Source organism: Mastigoproctus giganteus, chromosome 12 (assembly GCF_048544385.1).
Source record: "Mastigoproctus giganteus isolate SK-2022 chromosome 12, ASM4854438v1, whole genome shotgun sequence".
Lineage (NCBI taxonomy): Eukaryota > Metazoa > Arthropoda > Arachnida > Uropygi > Thelyphonidae > Mastigoproctus > Mastigoproctus giganteus.
Genome location: NC_143586.1, coordinates 177,948,137 through 177,970,156, shown reverse-complemented (window position 1 = coordinate 177,970,156; position 22,020 = coordinate 177,948,137). Strand labels below are relative to the sequence as shown.

General features: G+C 38.5%; 1 protein-coding gene across 1 annotated transcript in view; it reads left to right on the top strand.

Annotated features, from left to right (window-relative positions):
* The window catches only part of LOC150077626 (aminopeptidase O-like), a 407,406-nt gene that overhangs the window by 136,752 nt on the left and 248,634 nt on the right, over positions 1-22,020 (top strand). The window contains exon 7 of the mRNA XM_090385969.1: positions 9,524-9,630. Coding sequence (XP_090242095.1) covers positions 9,524-9,630 — 107 coding nt within the window. The remainder of the gene's footprint in view (positions 1-9,523; positions 9,631-22,020) is intronic.

Here is a 22,020-nt window from a genome sequence, read left to right as displayed (position 1 = left end):
AAAAAAGTCGCGAGTTAGGATTGAATGTGAAAGTGTCTACAATTCTGCCCAGACGCAATAGGAGGGAGTATATGATGAAAGCCTTGTCGATCAATTTGGCCCTGGAGAGATTGTGCAAGGCTCAGGGAGTAGAATTTTTTTTCAGCCTGGTCTGTGCTTGTTGACAGGAGAGACTGCTTCTACAGGGATGGGATACACTAAAATAGAAAGGGTGCAAGAATATTTGCTGATGCTATCGAGGCGGTGTTAGGTGGGTCGGAAAATTACTAGCTTGGGAGTATTCACAGACTAACAGGTTACAAGTAGCTGCAGGCAGAGGCAAAAGTGATTCTTGCACTGCTTCTATTGGAATGGGAAGCAGACTGGAAATCAAGGTAATGAAGATTTCCAGAACTGCTGGGAGTCATAGTGGAACAAGTAAATACATGGTCTGTGTTAGAGTGGCTAGGAGCAGGAACATGTGCATGTATACTTGCATGTGCACCAACTAGGAGTATAGTTAATAAATTTGATGGGCTTGAAGTGCTAGTCAAGACCTCAAAGGCAGATATTGTTGGGATATCAGAGACGTGGTGTCACACAAATATAGGCAGTGGAGAGTTGGAATTTGGGGAGTACAATGTGTATAGGAAGGATAGACGGGATATGAAGGGAGGAGGGGTTATGCTGTTATTTAAGAAACACATAGAATCTAAGGAAGTGCATCCAAATGATGTTGGTGGACAATGCAGTGTTGAGTCTGTTTGGTGTGAAATAAGCTCTGGGAAAGGAAAAATGAGAGTAATCAGGTGTGTGTTATAGGCCTAATGAATCTAATGAGTATAATGAGCAATTGAGCAGAGAAATAGAGTGGGTCAGTAAATCAGAATGTCTTATAATGGGAGATTTTAACTTTCCTGATATTGACTGGAAATATCTTGTGGATTTATTGGATGACTGTTTTCTACAGCAACATGTTTGAGCGGCAACAAGGGGTAGTAATACTCTTGATCTGATTATCAGTAGTGATTCTTCATGCATTAAGAATCTGCAAATAAAGGAACCACTGGGTGACAGTGATCACAATGTATTGATGTGAGAATTATTTAAAGATGTAACTACCATCAAAGCTAAAGGGAAGGGCTTTTGCTTTTGTAAAGGTGACTACAGAGGTCTCAGACAGTTTTTAAATTCTGTACAGTGAGATCAACTAACGATGTTACCAACAGTGAATTCTAAATAGGAAGCCTTCAGGCACTTAATTTTGGAGGCTACTGGTCTTTTCATTCCAACTAAGAAATACTGTTCAAGATGTAGGCCTAAACCTATGTCAGATAAATTAATGAGGCTAGTGGCAGAGAAGAAGAATGTATGGGATGCATATAAAGTATCAGGTGACACAGAAGCCTATGGCAGGTATAAACTATTCTGTAATCAAGTCACAAAGGAGGTTAGGCAGGCAAAGGCAGATTATGAGAAATCTTTGGCAAAGGATGCGAAGAAAGACAGCAAGGAGTTCTTTACTTATGTAAACTCTAGAAGGAAAGGGATGAATCAGATTGGACAACTTAACATAGATGGGTTGACTATTGATGATCAGGTAGCTGATAAACTGAATTGAGTATTTTTCATCTACATTCACACATGAGGATTTATTCAATGAGGGGAGTGCCAGATGTTTATCAAACGCTAACAGGGAACTAAGTGAGTTTGTAATAACTGAGAGCAAAGTGGAGGCGAAATTGTTGAAGTTAAATATAAGGAAGGCACCTGGAGTGGACGGGATCTATCCAGTTATATTAAAGGAGGCAGCAAAGGAAGTAAGAAAACCCTTACCCATAATTATGAGAGCTTCCTTGGACTTAGGGGAGGTCCCCATGGACTGGAGGTGTGCAAATGTATCACCAATTCACAAAGGTAGTTCAAAAGGTTACACAAGTAACTACAGACCTGTTAGTTTAACTTGTGTTCCGGGAAAAATAATGGAATCACTGGTTAAAGAAGCATTGCAGGATCGTCTAGACAAGACTGCAGTAATAGTTAATACACAGCATGGGTTTGTCAAAGGGTGGTCTTGTCTGACCAATTTGATTGCTTACTATGATGTGGTCACAAAGGAACTAAATGCCAAAAATAATTTTGATATCATATACTTTGATTTCAGGAAAGATTTTGATACTGTTGCACATGGAAGACTGCTATACAAATTGGAGAGGTATGGCATCAAGGGTAAGCTGCTACAATGGATAAAGGGATGATTGAGTGGGAGACAGTAGAGATCAGTGGACACTGCTCTTCGTGGATCAGTAATCAATGGACACTGCTCTTTGTGGACAAATGTTATTAGTGGAGTTCCCCAGGGTTTGGTGTTAGGCCCATTGTTGTTTTGTGTATTTATCAATGATATTGATGAAGGTATATCAGGTTTAATGTACAAGTTTGCAGTTATATCTTTAAGTAGTTATATCTTTACATACAAAGGTTGGCAGGGTTGTTAACGACAGTGATGACAGTATGCTACTACAACTGGATCTAGATAAGTTGAGGTGGCAACTGGAGAGTTTTAACATTGACAAATGCAAAGTACTGCATATGGGTAATAATAACCGAAGAGAAACATACCAATTGGGTGGTACTGCACTGAGGGAAGTGGAAAGTGCAAAAGACCTGGGGGATAATGGTGCAGCCAAATATGAAGTTCACTGAGCAGTGCAGATGGACTGCCAGGACAGGTCATGGAGTCTTGTCAATGATATATAGGAATTTTGCTAGCAGGGACAGGGAGGTGATAATCCTGTTATACAAGGCAATGGTCAGGCCACACCTAGAGTACTGGGTACAGGTCTGGAGGCCTCCTTTTAGGAAGGATGTAGTGTTGCTAGAACGAGTACAAAGAAGGACAACAAGATTGGTGAGGGGAAAATGGGATTGCTCTTACCAAGAAAGGCCTAAGTTCTGCAAATTGCAGTGCCTGGAGAGTAGGCACCTGCGAGTTGATCTGATTGAGGTGTATAAGGCCTTGAATGGGTTGAGCAAGCTAAATGCTGATGGGATTCTTCGTCTTGCTCAGACTAAGAACCTGAGGGGGAACAGTTTCAAATTGAGGATAGATAGTTGTAGAATAGATGTGCAGAAATTTGCCTTTAGCCATCGGGTAGTTGATTAGTAGAACAGGCTTCCATCTTTTGTTGTGGAAGCTAATAGCCTAATGTGCCTCTGTAGCCAGGTGGGAAGGAGCACCAGTGCGTAGCACACACTTCTTGATTAGACCGGGGTTCGAGCCTGTCACCACCAAATACGGAGGATGCGGAAAGATCAAGGGAATGAGACCACGGCATATTCCTGGAGCAGTATGGCCTTAGTTGCTAATGCTCCCAAAAACCAAATAACAAACCAACTAATAGCCTAAATAAATTTAAGACTGAGCTGGACAATCATATGGAATGAATGGAGGGATGAAATGGGAGGTTTTTTTTTTTTTGGCTGATGCTGCATAAGCTTGCTTTCTTACATCGTATGCCTCTACTAATACTAATAATTAGTTTTGTTTGATGTTTGAGGACACTGAAGAATTGAAGACACAAATTGCAAGGGTTGGGTGGAAGAGAGAGAGAGAGAGAGAGAAGAAAGGAAAATTTCTCCTTCATCGTGACAATATCAGACCCCATAAAAATGGTCTCCTGTTTCATACCTGAAACAGGAGACCATTCTTATCCATGAAGGGCTCTGCCACATGACACTCTGTCCACAATGATAGCATCTGTTATTAATGGTGTTAGGCATACCTTCAGTTGTGTCTGTGAAAAACGTTTGAAGGGTTAGTTTTGGAATGACCTATGTAGATAAGAGCACCCTTTTATTATTACTATTTATGTAAATTATTACTATTTAAATTCACACAGGTAACCATCCAATTCTGTGTTGAATTTAGCCAAAAGCACTGCTTTTACCACATTGGAAGGTAACTTATTTCACTGTTTTCAACCACAGGTGAACTTCATGAGACCCAATCCTCTGTTATTCTCTGAGATTTTATATTTGTGCCTCATGTGTTGTTCCTATCTCACTTGTGAAGAACAACAACAGACCTTCCTCATTCATTTTATTCAACTCTTAGTGCTTTGTATACCTCAATTGTCTAGTTGTCAAAAACATTGCAGTCCACATCTTCTAATTCATTCTTCATAGGTGCATTGATTGCACTTAATCACTAATCTGGTCACAGTTGTTTGAACTCTCTCTCTCCAGAAGTTGTCCATCTGTTTTTTTTTTTTTTTTTTTTCAGGTGTTGTTTAACCATCATCTTTTTATAGAGGGGTAATGATACCTTCTCCCTACTATCAAGTTCATATATATATATCTTGAATGAGACACCATGTGTCTTCATAACCACCTGCTTACACTGAATGGAAAATTTAATTTCTGATTGAATCATAACTACTTGTAATTGTAAGTGGCCAGTGCAATGTTGAGTCAATTTAGTATGACATAAGCATTAGGAAAATGAAATTGAATGTAGAAGTGTGCTCTAGGCCTAATGACTATGATAACTATAACAAACAGCTATGCATAAAAATAGAGTGGGCCAGTAAATCAAAATGTCTTATAATGGGGGATTTTAATTTTACAGATATTGACTAGAACTTTCTGTTTGGTCACTCACACTCTAGCAAGACTTTCGTAGATTTCTGGGAAGACTGTTTTCTACAGCAGCATGTTAGATAAGGCAACAACAGGAGGCAGTAGTCTTGATCTGGTTATCAGCAGTTATTCTTTGTTCATTAATTAAGGATTGGCAGGTAAAAGACACTGGATAGCAGTGATCACAGTGTACTGAAGTGGGATTTACTTAAAGATATAACTACTGTCAAGAGTAAAGGGTAGAGATTTTGCTTTTATAAGGCCGACTACAGTGCTCTCAGACAGTTTTTAAATTCTATGCAGAGGGACCAAGCAAATTCTAAATGGGAAGCATTTAGGGAAGTAATCATAGAAGTTACTAGACTTTTCGCACCAACTAAGAAATACTGTTCAAGACTTAGACCTAAATGGATGTCAGAGGAACTATTGAGACACTTGGCAGAGAAAAAAAGTGCATGGGATACATATAAATTATCTGGTGATACAGAAGCCTATGGTATATATAAATTAGTCAAGTCACAAACAAAGGAGGTTAGGCAAGCTAAGGTAGATTATGATAAATCTGTAACAAAGAAAAGTAGCAAAAACTTCTATGTTTATATTAACGGTAGAAGGAAAGAGTTGAATCACTTTGGGCCACTTGATGTTAATGGGTTAACTGTTCAAGACTATTCAGGTTGCTAACAAATTGAATAGGTCTTTTTCATCTACATTCACATATGAGGAATTCCTTAGGGGGAGGGGATGCCTTAAGTTTTTCAAACTAATGTGGAGCTTTCTTTTCAGTTATCATAAAGTCACTTAGAATTTATCAAACCCTAAGTGACTTTGTGATGCATGAAAGGAAAATGGAAGAGAAATTGTTGAAGCTGAACATAAAAAAGGTGCCTGGGATGGATGAAATCTATCCAATTATATTAAGGGAGGCATCAAAGAAGGTAAGCAAACCTTTAGCCATAATTATGAGAGCATCCTTGGATTCAGGGGGTGGCCCTATAGATTATAGAAATACAAATGTATTTCTCGATGTAGTGAAGGATGGTCTATAGGATCAGTAGCAGTTTTGTCAGCTAGGTTGGCCTGTTCATTTCCAGAAATTCCAGCATGACCAGGGATCCAACAAAAGAGAACTTGTTGTTTCTTCTGGTTTAATTTAGTCAGAGTATTCTAGATCTGTCTAAGTAAGGGGGGTTATCATTCTTTGTATTGTGTTGTATAACTAGGATAGCACTAATGGAATCTATATAAATAACACTGTGCAATATGATTCTTAAGAATGTAACGTAGTTTAAGGCTATGTGGACAGCCTTAAACTACCTTAAGAGTTCTGCAGTATAGCTGCTACATTCAGTGGGGAGCTTTTTGGACATTTAGGAAATACTGCTGCTGCTGCACCAACATGCTTGTCAGTTAATGGGTTAACTGTTCAAGATCCATCCGTGTAGATCAGTGTGTACTGGCCGTGCTGGGTTCTCAGTGTGGTATATATTTGTAGCATGTTCTGTTGGGACATGGTGTGTTTTCCCCAGGCTGTGAAAAAAAAGTCACACATCGGTATATCATACATCCACAGTGGAATTGTACGAGAGGCAGTAGGCTGTATCTTACCCAGATCAATTTGTTAGTCAGCTTGCAGTGAGCGAAGATGTATCCCTGTTAGTGGATTTATAGATGGTAAGCTCTATAAAGGTTTTCCCATTTAGAAGAGAAAAGACTGTTCCAATTGGGGTGTTTTGATGCCCTTTGAGTTTTGCGGCATAATTTAATAAAAGCATTTGTCTGCATAGTTGCAAGTGTGTTTCATGCGTTTCAGCATATAGGCTCTGAACCTAATATACGGTACTCCCCCAGTGCAAGCCAAAGTAAAACGCTTGGTCTAACAGAGCTATACGCTACAGAAACATAGTCCAGACATGACCTGGACTATGTTTCTACAATGCATGGTAGAGATGTAGTAGTGTGTAACAGTCAGCTCTTCACATTGTTCCTGATAGAACTCTTAAGATGTTAAGCTTTTTAAGACAGTTAATCTGGGCATTTTTATATGATCAAGGAAATTAACAATGTCTAGGAAAATTATGCCGGTGGGCTGAGAAATGGCAGTTGAAGTTGAACAATGACAAATATAATGTACTGCATATGGGCAGCAGTAATCTGATTAACATATCTGCTGGAATGGGTGTAGAGAAAGGCAAACAGATTAGTGAAGGGAAGGAAAGGGTGCTCTTACCAAGAAAGGGTTAACTTTTGCAAATTTCAGCATTTGGAAACTAGGCACCTGCGTGGAGAACTGATTGATGTGTTAAGGCCTTGAATGGATCGAGTTAACAAAATGTTGATTACATTCTTCCTCTTGCTGAGACTACACACAAAGGGCATTAATTCAAATTGAGGAAGGATGATTGCTGAATAGATGTGTGGAAGTTTGCCTTCAGGCAGTGGGTAGTTGATCATTGGACAAACTTCCATCTTTTTTTTGTGGAAGTGGATGGTGTGAATAAATTCAAGAAAGAATTAGGCAAATTCTCGGAGGGGATGGATGGGTGAAGTATGTAAGTTTTTTTTTTTTTTGGCTGATACTTTATAAGCTTGTCTTTACTGTTTTTTTTTTGTTATCCTTTGCGAAAGATTTCTCGTAATCTGTCTTTGTTTGCCTGACATCCTTTGTGACTTGATTCCAAACTATCATATATCTACCATATGCACTGTCTCCTGATAATTTATATGCACCCCATTCATTTTTCTTCTCTGCCATGAGTCTCATTAGTTCATGTGACATCCATTTAGGCCTAAGCTATGAACAGTATTTCTTAGTTGGTATGAAAAGCCTAGTAGCTTCCAAGATTACTTCCTTGAATGCTTCTCACTTAGAATTTGCTGTTGGTAACACCATCAAATTGGTCTGGCTGTATAGACTTTAAAAACTGCCTCAGACCATTAGTCCCCTTTACCAAAGCAAAAACCTTCTCTTTACCCCTAACTGTAGTTACATCTTTGAGTAAATCCCACATCGGCACACTGTGATCACTGCCACCTAGTGGTTCCTTTATCAGCAGATTCTTAATGCATGAAAAATCACTACTGATAATCAGATCCAGAATATTACTCCCTCTGGTTGCCTCTCGAACAAGCTGCTGTAAAAACCAATAATTCAATAAATCCGAAAAGGCTTTGCTAGTATGTGAGTGACCAACTCAGAAGTCCCAATCAATATCTGGGAGTTAAAATCCCACATTATAAAACAATCTGATTATTTACTGGCCCACTCCATTTCTCTGTACAGTTGTTCGTTATACTCATCAGGCCTATAACAACTCCTACTCTCAATTTCTCTTTCCCAGTGGTTATTTCACACCAAACTGACTCAACATTGCACTGTCCACCCATGTCAACTGCTTGCACTTCCCTAAATGTTATGTGTTTGTTAACTAACAGCATAACCCCTCCTCCCCTCCTATCCTGTCTATCCTTTCTGTACACATTGTATCCCCAAATTGCAGTTCTGCATTCCTTATATCTGTGCGACACCGCATCACTGATATCCCAATAATATCTGCCTTTTATGTTTTGACCAGCACCTCAAATTTATCAAATTTATTTACTAAACTCCTATCATTGGTGTACATGGAAGTATACATGCATCTCTTCTTACTCTTAGTTACACTAACACAACCCATATATTTACTTGTTCCATGATGACTCCCAGCAGTCCTTGAAATTCCCAATACCTCGCTTTCCAGTGGAATCAGTGCAAGAATCACTTACACCTCTGCCTGTTGCTACTGTTAATCTGTTATTCTGTGAATCTTCCCCACTCCCAATCTTCTAGTTTTCCGACCCACCTAACTCTGACTCGATAGCATCAGAAAATCTTCTTGCACACTTTCTATTTCAGTGTATCCCATCCCTGTAGAAACAATGTATCTCCTGTTAACAAGCACAGACCATGCTGCAAAAAATTCTACCCCATTAGTCTTGCAGAATCTCTCTGCCAAATTGGATTGACAAGGCTCTCATCATATACTTCCTCCTATCGTGTCTAGGCAGAATTGCAGACACTTTCAAATTTAACCGTAACTCAACATTTTTTCAACATTGACATTATCATTATATCATTTTTTCATTTATTTTATGATTTTATTTTAATTTGATTATTAGAATGTCTTATGGCTGACCGGGCTAGCCAGGTGGGTAAAGTGCCTGCCTGGCAACCCAAAGGTCACAGGTTCGAATCCTGCCTTGGGCTTGGATCAGAGTAAAAAATGCAAAAACTTTAGGAGGTGCATTATGGCCACAGAAGCTGATGCGGCAACAACTAACAAAAAAAAAAAAAAAAAAAATGTTTTGGTTCTCTGGGTACAGTCATTCCTTTCCAAGTACTACACTAACAGTTGCTATACTAAGCTGTATTAGTATGCCATTATTTCAACAGTAGTCTTGGAGACATATCTATATTTATCATTTTAATAGATTCTTGATTTTGATCTCTTATATAATAAGGAATATATTTTTCTCTATTGAATGCTAATCTTGTATTCTTTACATTATATTTTTGTTCAAGTAGAAATTTTAAAATTTTGAAAATACACTTTTTCTCTTTTATTTGTTTTGCTTTTTATGATATTATGAATGGATATCATTTCAAAGGTTAGTAATTTTGAAAGAAAATTTGGAAAGTTCGTTTTTCTGAAAAAAAAAAAAAAAAAAAAAAAAAAACAAAAGGCTGAAAAAAATGTATTTCTTATTTTCAAGTGGTCTTCAAGAATTTGCTAAATCTGTCTTAAAAATTTACTATTTACTAGTTTCTCATAATTCATTTAAAATGTTATATGCAATTTTCTGCAATTATTTTGCTTTTAAATAAAATTCTCTGATTTATATAAATTAATATTTTTTCTAATAGTGGGATTTTAACCAAGGAAAGGATTATGGTGAAATGAAAGCATTTATCAGAATGAAAATTTTAAAAGCAGAGTTATCTCATACAAAAGAAGAACTACAGATACTTCGGTAATAAGGAATTATACTCTGGTTTTGTTATTTTTGTTATTATATTATGCCGAAGGTTTAATATTACATGACGTTGCGTAATATTTGTCATTGAAATGTTTATTTTATTTTATACTCTGGGGTAAAATTATGAACCATGTGACACACTTTTTGTAAATTTAAAATAATCATTTCAAAAAGTTAGTGTGTATATATATATATATATATATATATATATATATATATATATATACAGGGTGGCCATAATTAAAGTATCCCTATTCAGAGCTCTCTGTAGCTCAAGGCAATAAGCAGAATGCCACCAAAATTAGCAAGTAAACTATTCAAGACATTGAGAGAAGGATCCCACAAAAAACAAATTTGTTTCCAAAATCTGCCAATAGGGGATAATATGGTGCTGTACAAGAGGAAAGACATGACAAAGTAGCAACAAATAAATAACTCTTTTCCAGCAGTGCTAAATTCGATGCCCATGTCCTTAAAATCACCAGCAAAGCATTCAAAACACTGGGATTCATCAAACGGAACACATACAAGTTCAAAAACTACAGATATGTGGTTATTCTTTATAAAACTATTGTTCTGCCAATCCTTGAATTCAGTTCACCCATCTGGAATCCTCACACAAAGACTTTAACTAACAAAATTGAAGCAGTCCAAAAAAATTTTGTCCGTTACCTTACGTACCGCAATTCTCTATTCTATTTACTATTTATGAATCGCTGTGTATTATGAATCGCTGTGTGATTACTTTCATCTGAGGCCTCTGTGCACTAGAAGAGTTACTGCTGACATCGCCCTTCTAGCCAAAGTAATCACTGGAATTTATGAAGCATCTGATATCCTGAGTAAAATAAACTTCAATGCTCCCTGTAGACAAGTCAGGAACCTTACACCGTTTCGCCTTGACTCTGCCAACACGGACTTTATGAAGTTCAGTCCACTGAACAGAATCAACAAATCAGCAAATGACTCTCTCATTGACTTCTTTGACAACTCCCAATCACTGATGAACTCCATCCACAAGTTTGCCTCTTCTCTTAAATTGCAAAGTGACTAGCTCACATCTAATTATTGTAGCTTATTATTTGTTATATTATTTTTCTATTCTCTAACGGATTAATTATTACTTGTTTTACCGGTAACTTAACTTAATACAATCCTCTTTTGTACATATGCTTTTATTGTTTGAATCTATATCAATGTTTATTGTCCTGTTGGATTTCATATTATTGTTATTATGTTTATTGATCTGATCTCAGATACACTGTTAATGGTTACCTGTTGTGTATCTTGCTATTAATAAAATAAAATAAATAAAAAAACTAAGACAAATCTTAATGAAATTACAAATTTTTATTTGTGCTCTTTGCAAAAAAAACAGAAAGAAACTGAATTGCACTAATGTTTTAAATCCAAACTAAAAAATAAGACACCTAAGAGAGCAGAAAATTTGCATAAATCTGAGTTAATTTAATTTTCCCAGCAGCAGAAAGCTATAAAGGCACAACGGAACATCACAAGCGTATTCTGTAAGTTTACTGTTAACAGTGCATGTCATTCTGCCTTCTACGTTAATGGATGCAATGCAGCAGCCACTCTGCATGAATTTAGATGCTGTAAGAACATACATCAAGGTCCTTTATCAGCTTGTTATTTGGTTTTTTTTAGGAGCATTAGCAACTAAGGCCATATTGCTCCGGGATATGCGGTGGTCATTCCCTGACCTTTCCGCATCCTTCGTATTTGGTGGTGACGGGCTCGAACCCCGGTCTAATCAAGAAGCGTGTGCTACACACTGCTGCTGCTCCTTCCCACCTGGCTACGGAGGCGCCGTCCTTTATCAGCTGCGGCAGTTAGAAGGATGAATAAAAAATTTGAGGAAACCGGGTCCTTTGTTGTTAAGCTGAAAGAGAAAGGAAGCCTGTTTCACTTCACATAGCAGAGGAAGTTGAAACGGCTATCATCGACCGAACCATGGATGCAGCTGTTGGAACTAGCAGCAGTGCACAGGGAGCAGCGAGGCAATTGGATGTGCCATATTCCACTGCGTGGAAAATTCTTCGGAAACTAATCCCTATTATCCATACAAGATCAGTTGCTATCAGAAGCCACAAAGAGATGAACCTGAAAAATGAATGGCATTTGCCCTAACGTTTTTGGCCATAATGGGTTTTTGGCCAGGATGCCAGGATGGCCTAGTCTGCGTAGGAATCGTAAGGAGGAAGTTGTTCTTGCCCGGACCCGCATAGAACATAGTCATTTGACTCATTCTTTTTTGCTGAGGGCTGATGACTCTCCTATGTGTGAGTCCTTGGCACAATTTTATCTATCAGACACATTTTAGTTGACTGTCCAAATTTTTATCAATATCCGTTTTACCACTTTTAACCATCTGACTGAGCCGTATACACTCAGTCAGATTTTATCCGACAATGACAATGTGTCTGCTATTTTTAGCTTTTTGAAATCAATAAAGGTTTTTAATCGTATTTAAAATATATATGCTATTCTATTTCTTTTATTGATTTATCTTTTTATATATTTGTTATTATATATCTGGACATGGTGGCCTAATTAATTAGGTCACTGAGATGTTAAATTTTTATATATTACCTGGTCTTGGCGCATTATTGCCTTAGTTGCTAATGCGCCAATAAAATCCAAATCAAACAAACAAACAAGCATATAATGGCTATCATTGAGACAATGATATTAGCATGTATCTTTTTGGAGATATTAGAATGCCAATGTGTGAAGTTAAAGACTTTGAAGTTGAAGGCTTCTCGTTTATTGTATATGTTGACTGTGGTATGAAGGTTATTAAGATCTATATATAAATCAAGGTAATTGGCTGCCAGGTTATTATAATTGGTTTTTTCCAAGGTGAGCTCTTCTGGATATATATTATTGGCATGATCTTGTAGGAAATTGGGTCAATTTGCTACAAATATGCAATTTGCTACAAACAAACGGATTTTCGGAGGCAGTGAGGTTTCATACCAATACAGGTATAGATTTGCAATGATGCAAACTGGCAGGGTTACCCATAGGGGTACCTATTGTTTGTAGGTAAACTGTTTTTCCAATAAAAATGTAATTGTTGGTAATGCGCAAATTCATTAAGTTGTTCCAGTGGGTTCTTCTTCTTCTTCTTCTTTGGTCCTTAGCTGGCAGCTGGGGGAGGCGGTTGGCCACGCAACCAGTATGCTGCTGTAGGTGCCGCAGGGTTTCGGACTTGCTCTGTGATGTTCTTCCATACCTTACGATCCATGGCTTCAGTCCTGGCCTGGTTAAGGTCGAGACGTCGGCTCTTCAAGTCATCTTCCACTTGCTTGGCCCACGTTTTCCTAGGCGCAGTCCGTTGGATGCTCCATTGGGTGGGTCGTTGTCTCCAAAGGAGTGTGGATGGTATTCTGTTCGTGCCCATTCTACATACGTGGCCAAACCATCTGAGCCTTCGCTTCTGGATTTGGTCAGCAATGGTTGGTTGCTGTTGGCATCTGGCACGGATGGTATCATTAGTGATGCGGTCGCGAAGAGAGATGCCCAAGATCTGCCGCAGGCATCGCATTTGGAATACCTCAAGTTTGTTCAAATCTAATTTGAGACAAATCCATGTTTCCGATCCGTAAAGAAGAATGGGCAGAATCAAAGTCCGGAAGAGTCGGATTTTAGTCTTTGTGGAAATGTTGGTCCTCTTCCACAGACACCATTTGAGCGAGGCGAACGCAGTGGCCGCCTGTCCAATTCTGCTGTGGATTTCCATGGTGGATGCAACTTTCTTCTCCTGGACCAGCGACCCAAGGTATTTAAAGTCCTGCACTTGCTCGATCTGGACGCCTTCGAGATAGATGGTGGCTTGCGACCCATCTGTTGTCAGGGCCTTTGTCTTACCAGCATTGATCTTCAAACCGTATGGCCGGGCAATGCGGGCAATGTCGTAGAGGATGTCCGTGGCTTCAGCGTCGTTACCGGCAAGGATAGCACTATCATCAGCAAACATCAGGTCAGTCACATAGTGATCCTTGTCATATTGTATGCCCTGTCTGTTTCTGAATGCTTGCCTCATAATGGCGTCGACCACGATGTTGAAAAGCAACGGGGAGGCTACATCCCCTTGGCGGACTCCAGTTTGGATGGTAAATTCCTCAGATAAATCGTTCTGGATGCGCACCTGGCTGGTTAAACCGTTGTATGCAGTTTGGAGGAGTGTGATGACTTTTCGAGGTACATGTTCAACCTCTAGTAGTTTCCATAAGGCAGGCCGGTGGACACAGTCGAAAGCAGACTTAAAGTCAATGAAAACAATGACGGTTCGCTGTCCACACCGGATCCTCTCCTCCATCAGCTGACGAATGGCAAAGATTTGATCACAGCATCCTCGCCCAGGTCTAAATCCTGCCTGTTCTTCTCGACTGGTTTGCTCGCGATGTTTTTTTGCAGTCTTGACTGGATGATCTTCATAAAGACCTTTCCGATGATGGAAAGGAGGCTGATGCCACGGTAGTTCTTGCAGTCCCGGTTATCACCTTTCTTGTGGATCGGTACGATAATGGCTTTCCTCCATGTTAACGGAATTTGTTCAGTGCACCAGATGGTTTTGAGGAGTGAGTGTAGTCGGCGAAGCAGTACATCTCCCCCGGCTTTGATCGCTTCTGTGGTGACTTGGTCCACTCCTGGTGCCCTGCCATTCTTCAGGGATTGTATGGCTGCTTTCACTTCTACTGTAGGCTCAACATCGACCATGGAGACCTCAGGGGGGTCGATCGAGAGTGCTGTTGCTGGCGGTCCCTGAGGTGGGTCGTGATTATACAAAGCTTTGAAGAATTCACTCCACCGTTGCAGGCGTTCGGATGGTGATCGCACGAAGGTCCCATCAGCATTCTTGATGTTGTCACTAGTCAATTTGGTCTTTCCACTCAGACATCTGAGGGTGCGGTAGAGAGTGCGATACTCGTTTTTGGATGCCGCCACTTCAAGATCGTCTGCCACTTGGTTCCAGTATGCTTCTCTTTCTGCTGTCATTCTTTGTCGGACTTCTCGGTTTAGCTGCCAGTACCGTTCAAAGTCGACCAACTTTGCCTGTTTCCGTTTGTCCACGAGGTCGAGGCACTCGTCTGATATCCATGGTTGCATTCGATGTCAGGCAGGTGGACATAGGGGCTTGGCACATTCCAGGATGGCATCAGAGATCTGCTTTTCTTCTTCATTTATATCCTCGGGCACGGCCAGCATCTCGAAGCGGTTGGATAGGGCGATCTGATATGCCTGTTTGTTGGCAGCATTCATTAGCTGCCTCCAGTCCAGCTTGGCAGTCTATTACATGTTTGTATTTATTGTACAGATTATTTAGTATAAGCTTCAGATTAACTTGGTTAATGCTGGTGAACAGGCTATGGAAAACAAGTGGGATATATCTGTTCCAGAGTCCTGCCAGGTTTGTATGCATAGCTGCACTTGCATGAAGTAATAAATCTGAAGTCTATTGGGTTCTTAAGAAACAGGTAAGAAGTACAGTCAGTCCTCGTATAGCACGATAGTTGTGTTCCTAGAAACCCTCGTGCAATATAAACAACAGGCCCTATGGGAAAAATAGGGTTAGGTGCCGGCCACCCAAGATAGAACACACATTTGTAATCAAAATATTACCAAACACAATAAATTATCGTAATAAAATATGTATTTTATTACGACTATTATGTAATAAAATATTGCTAATGCTTTTGCTTCTATTGTAAGCAGACTTGTTTTTTGTTTGATTTTATATCCAAACATGACAACCATTCCATCTCTTCCAATTCTTTGTGTCTTAATCGAATGGATTTTAATTACACTTTGAGTTGTTCCTGCTATGAAAGTTGTTTTTTTTTTTTCTCTGCATTCTTTGTAATTCTTGGCATTGCCTCATTTAGGCCTGTAGCATGTGCAATATCACATGGTCTTTCATTTTGCTCAAAGCATTTCACAATTGCATATTTTTTCTCTATCGACAGAGGTGGACTGGCCATAAGCCTTACCAGGGAAACCATGGTGGGTCAGAGGCCGGTGTGATTTTGTCCATAAACACTAATATGAGGCCACTACAAATTTTCCCTGGTAAGAATTTTTGACCCAGTCCACCTCTGTTTATCAATATTGCTTTTCTTTTTCTTTCTGAAGCTGTAGTGTCTTCACCAGGATGCTTCCTTTTCACACCTTTTAAGTATTTTACTCATTTTTAGGGAATAAAGCACAATTACAAAATGAGGAGGCATGCTTGATACACATAAACAAAGCTGTGCGCATGTAGCAACTGAATAATCAACACCGTAAAGGCAAAGACAACTGTACCTCACTAGCTCACATTTTACTAAGCACATTTCTGGGAGTTACTACCATAAAACAATAAAAACAATTTCCAATTGAGTTCCTGCTAGTGGAATCTGTTATAAACTGGTAGTAAACTCGGTCTAATTGCATTTGCGATAATACCGATAGCTGGAATTTTACGTTATTATGATGAAATGCGTTTTCCCCTTCACTGATATAAAAAACATAAATACATTTTCAGAATCTTCTCTTCATTCCTATCGTGTTGCGTTCAGTTGGGGTGATTCCAGTCCGACTGCCATTTCTTGTAAACACAAAGGCGAATCGTGCATAAGCGAATTCGGTTTGTGTTATATATATCGTTCCCTATTTATAAATTGTGTATGATTGAATTCATTTAGTGTAAACACGTGTTTACACTACACGAGGACTGACTATATATGTATGGAAAATTATAATTATTAATATTAAGTTTTAATTTTTTGTTGATAGCTATTAACTTTTTTGTTATGATATTGCCATTATTGGTCACAGGCTTGTAAGTTTCACTAGAATTGAGTTCAGCTTTTAGTGTATGAAAGTAAAAAGCTTTACATATGAAGGCATAGTTGCTGGCAGCTTTGTCTACAGGGGTGATGATAAACTGGTCATGTAGCTCAGATAATTGTTTTTTAAGTATGTAGATATTGCAGTTAATAGTGGCAGGTGGGGGGGGATACATGTGATTTTAAGGCTTTATAATTATTTATTAGTTCTGATCACACAGTATTTATCCACTTGTGGAAAGATTCGATCGGTATGTTATATTTATAAGCTAGCATGAAGCAGTAGCTTAGGAGGTCAAGATACAACTGCTTTTTGAATGTGGTTAGGCTGGTTTTTGTATACAACTTGAATTTGTATCAATAGGAAAGAATCTTTCTCAGATCCTTGTAAGGTATTGTCTCCAGGTTGCCTGTTATAATATGCCCATGACGAGGATTAACATAAGGCTGTAATTCAGCCTTGTGGCAAATGCATGTGTTGGTGTCTGGTTCTTCTATATCCATATTTGTAGCAAGGGATTTGTAATTACTGGCCAGAAGGCCAAAAAGGTGTAGAGTATCTGTATCTGGCTTTCAATTTTGGCAGTTGGCTGGAAGGCGATCTGCATGTGAGCTGATGAAATGGTTTATATTGATGCAGTCCATGGTGGTATTATGAAATTTTAGAATGATGTTAGAATGTTTCTTATTAATATCATAATTTGATGATTTTAGCTTGAATTTAAAAATGTCACTTAACAGGTAGAATAGGTGGCTAGATTTGAATTCATAACTGTTGATGAATTTATATAGTGCTTTTAGGACACTGTTTTGTACTGAATAGCAGATTATGTATCTCCAGTACCTCTATGTCATTATTATCCCAATTAGTTTTAGTCTGGACAAAGTTACCTAGTTTGTGTCTGTTTAAGTTATTATTGGTTCTAGGTTTGCTTTTTTTGGTGCATCTTCGCTTGTAGCTTATAGTCAACATATACAATAAATGGGAAGCCTTCCACTTCAAAGTCTTTAACTTCATGCATTGGCATTCTGATATCTCCAAAAAGATACATGCTAATATCATTCTGTCTCAATGTATCAGAATAGCCACTATATGCAATAGTAAAAAATTGATTATTATTTTTTAACTTTTTTATCTTTTTATTATTTTATATACCACATAACTGGCTTAAACACTGGAGTATGCTCACAGAACTATGTTCAGGGTCCTACTATAGTAACAGGAATAGCAACCCCTTAGATTTGCCCAAGCAAGATCTATTTGTGTCTTCTTCTGTATTCTTTATGCTTTCCTACCTTTCTATATATTTTTATTTCTCATGAGCCAATAGTTTATTGAATGCAATATTCGAGATGCTCCTTTTCTGCTATAAACACTGTTCTCACCTAAACGAAGTTTCGTGACTATTTAACGCTACTTTGCAAGCTTTCCCTTTCTATCCTGGGACGCATTACTTCATGTGTTTAATACCTATCCCCATTATATATTTGAAATTTAATTTAATTTAATCTAACTTAGTTTCTAACTGATGACATGTGGGGAGCCAGCATAATTTATTTTATTTTAATTTTGATTACAGCAATACTCTGCATAGCACTGATAATTAGTACCAAAACTGTTCCATGTTATGGGAAACCATGCTAATTGAGGTATAATTATAATGGGTTTTAATTAAATGCATACCAGAGAAACAAGAGTATTACCAGATTATGAGAGAATCCTTGGACTCAGGGGAGGTCCCCATGGACTGGAGATGTGCAAATGTATCCCCAATTCACAAAAGGGGGATCGAAGGGTGACATGAGTAATTACAGACCACTTAGTTTAACTTCTGTTCCGGGTAAAATAATGGAGTCACTGGTTGAAGATGCATTGCAGGATCATCTAGACAAGACTGCAGCAATAATTCAGACACAGCATGGGTTTGTTAAGGGAAAGTCTTGTCTGACAAAATTTGATAGGATATTATGATGTGGTTACAAAGGAACCGGATACAAAAAATAATTTTGATATTATATACTTGGATTTCAGGAAAGCTTTTGACACTTGTGCATGGAAGACTACTGTATAAATTGGAGCAGAATGATATTAAGGGTAAGTTGCTACAATGGATAAAAGGATGGTTGAGTGGGAGAAGACGAGGATGGTAATCAATGGGTGCTGCTCTTCGTGGACTAATGTTATTAGTGGAGTCCCACAGGGTTCGGTGTTAGGTCCACTGTTGTTTTGTATATTTATCAATGATATTAATGAAGGTATATCAGGCTTAGTGTCAAAGTTTGCAGATGATACAAAGGTTGGCAGGGTTGTTAATGACAGTAATGGCAGTGTGTTACTGCAACAGGATCTAGATAATTTGGGCAGATGGGCTAAGAAGTGGCAACTGAAGTTTAACCTTGACAAATGCAAAGTACTGCATATGGGTAGAAGTAACCCGAGAGAAAAGTACCAACAGTTAAGGTGGTAGAAAATGAAAAAGACCTGGGAGTAATTGTGCAGTCAGATATGAGGTTTTCTGAGCAATGCAGACAGGCTGCCAGGGCAGGTCATGTGGTTTTGTCAATGATATATAGGAATTTTGCTAGCAAGGAAAAGGAGGTGATTGTCCCTCTGTATAAGGCAATGGTCAGACCACGCCTTGAGTACTGCGTACAGATCTGGAGGCCTCATTTTAGGAAGGATGTCGATTTGCTTGAGCGTGTACAGAGAAGGGCAACAAGATTGGTGAGGGGAATGAAGGGATCCTCTTACCAAGAGAGGCTAAAATTATGCAAATTGCAGTGGCTGCAGACTAGGCACCTGTGCGGTGATCTGATTGAGGTGTATAAGGGATTGAATGGGTTGAGCCTGCTGAATTCTGATGGGATCCTTCCACTTGTTCAGATTATGAACCTAAGGGGGCATAAATTCAAATTAAGAAAAGACAGATGCAGAATAGATGTGTGGAAATTTGCCTTTAGCCAGTGGGTGGTTAATTGCTGGAACAAGCTTCCATCTGTCATTGTGGAAGTTGATAGATTGAATAAATTTAAGGAGGAACTGGACAGGCATTTGGAGGAAATGGTGTGATTTTTTTTTTTTGGCTGATGCTGCATAAGCTCATACACTTGCTTTCTTGCATCACATGCCACTACTACTAATATATTCGAAATTACATATGCAAATCTTACAAAGAAATATCGTTTGGTTGCTACACAAACCAATGACTCATTTCCACCTAACATATCACTTTCTGAATGGGGTAGAGCTCAGCTTTCAGTTCCTCAACCATCTTTGAAGCAAAACAACAGAGACCAGACTTGTAATACATCAATTTCCATCCCCTCTACTATTGGCATTAAAGTCCCAAAGTGAGACCAGGATGGCAAAAGTTGAATTTTCTGCTAAGAGCCAAATTAATACTTCAGAAATGGATATAGATGACAAAACTCAAGAAGAACCTGGACACACACAATCTAACTCTGCTGAACACCTGTGCACATACTCATGTGCATTTTCCCACAGGAAATACTTCTGCCAGAGATCTATCTGCTCCCCCACTCTGTATTCAAGTATACATTGGGCAGTATTGGATAATCCCCACAATAGCAATCATCTTCCAATTACTTGTAAATTCTAAACTACCTCCTCCTATCCGGAAACTCGCAGAAGATGGAAATTTACAAAGGCAAACCGGATAAAATTTTCCTTAAGTACAGTTTTTGATAAAAACTTCATTCAGAACCAGTCAATAGCTACTGACCATATTACTACTGACATAAAGCTACTGACCATATTACTAAACAGATACTAGCAGCAGCTGATAAAGCTATTCCTCAGTTGTCGACTCATCCATGCAAAAGCTACTGGTGGAATGATGAATGTAATAGAGCAAAAAAAGAAAAAATAAAGCTTGGAATATTTTCTGTAAGCATCCCACTACTATTAATCTTATACATTACTAAAAACTTGATGCTAAAGCATGACAAATAAGGAAAGCCAAAAAAAAGATTCCTGGATACAGTTTTCTTCCACTATCACAAAAAACACCGATACTAGATTAATCTGGAGGAAAATCCAACATCTGAATGGCAAATATCCATTGACATCCTTCCCTATATTGATCAGTCATAGACAAAAACTATCTTCCTCCAAAGCCATAGCAAATGCTTTTGCCATAATCTCAGCAGAAAATTCACATGATGCTCCATTCCAATGAATTAAAGAGTTAGCAGAAAGGCATAAGTTAAATTTCAACACCAGTCTCTCTCTCTTCCATATAATCAGCCTTTTATAATATCCGAGTTAAAGGAATCTCTTAACAGAGCACCTCGATGGTATATTTTATATTATGCTAAAACACTTGAATGATATTGCTTTAAAAACTTTTCTAATATTTTTTAACAGAATTTTTCAGGAACATGTTTATCCTCACTCTTGGAAACATTCACTTGTATTAACCATCCCTAAACCAGGAAAAGACCTCTCTAATCCAATTAATTATTGTCCAATTTCCTTAACTAGTTCTTTGGAGAAAATGGTTCTGAAGTGCCTCACCTGGTTTTTAGAATAACATAACATCTTACATAAAAATCAGTATGGCTTTCTGCAAAATAGATCTGCATTAGATGTGATGACCAAAGCAGAATCAAACATCAGAAATGCTTTTGTTAGAAATGACTACCTAGTTATGGTAAGTTTGCATTTAGAGAAGGCCTTTGATAAAACATGGCATTTCGGTATTTTATGGGATCTTCACACCTTTGGAATACGAGGCAGGCTTCCATTGTTTATTCAGAGCTTTTCCAGGGCAGAACCTTTCAGGTTAGTCATCTAAATGTTCTTTCTAGAATCTATGTACAGGAGGAATTACCAGGGATCTATTTTGAATCCTACTCTATTTTTAATAAGAATAAACAATATCATCCATGATATTCCAAGCACAGTAGAATAATATCACTATTCAGATGACCTCATGATCTCGTGCCAAGAAAAAAAAAAAAATGAATTCTGTAGAGCGACAGATTCAGATCTCAATTAGCAAATTTGAGCTGGGGATGTCTCGCAATGGTAGTAGTAGTAGTAGTGGCATGTGATGCAAGAAAGCAAATGTATGAGCTTATGCAGCATCAGCCAAAAAAAAAAAATCACACCATTCCCTCCAAATGCCTGTCCAGTTCCTCCTTAAATTTATTCAACCTATCAACTTCCACAACGACAGATGGAAGTTTGTTCCAGCAATTAACCACCCGATGGCTAAAGGCAAATTTCCGCACATCTATTCTACATCTGTCCTTTCTTAATTTGAATTTATGCCCCCTTAGGTTCGTAATCTGAACAAGTGGAAGGATCCCATCAGAATTCAGCGTGCTGAACCCATTCAAGGCCTTGTATACCTCAATCAGATCACCGCGCAGGTGCCTAATCTCCAGCCACTGCAATTTGCAGAACTTAAGCCTCTCTTGATAAGAGGATCCCTTCATTCCCCTCACCAGTCTTGTTGCCCTTCTCTGTACACGCTCAAGTAAATCTACATCCTTCCTAAAATGAGGC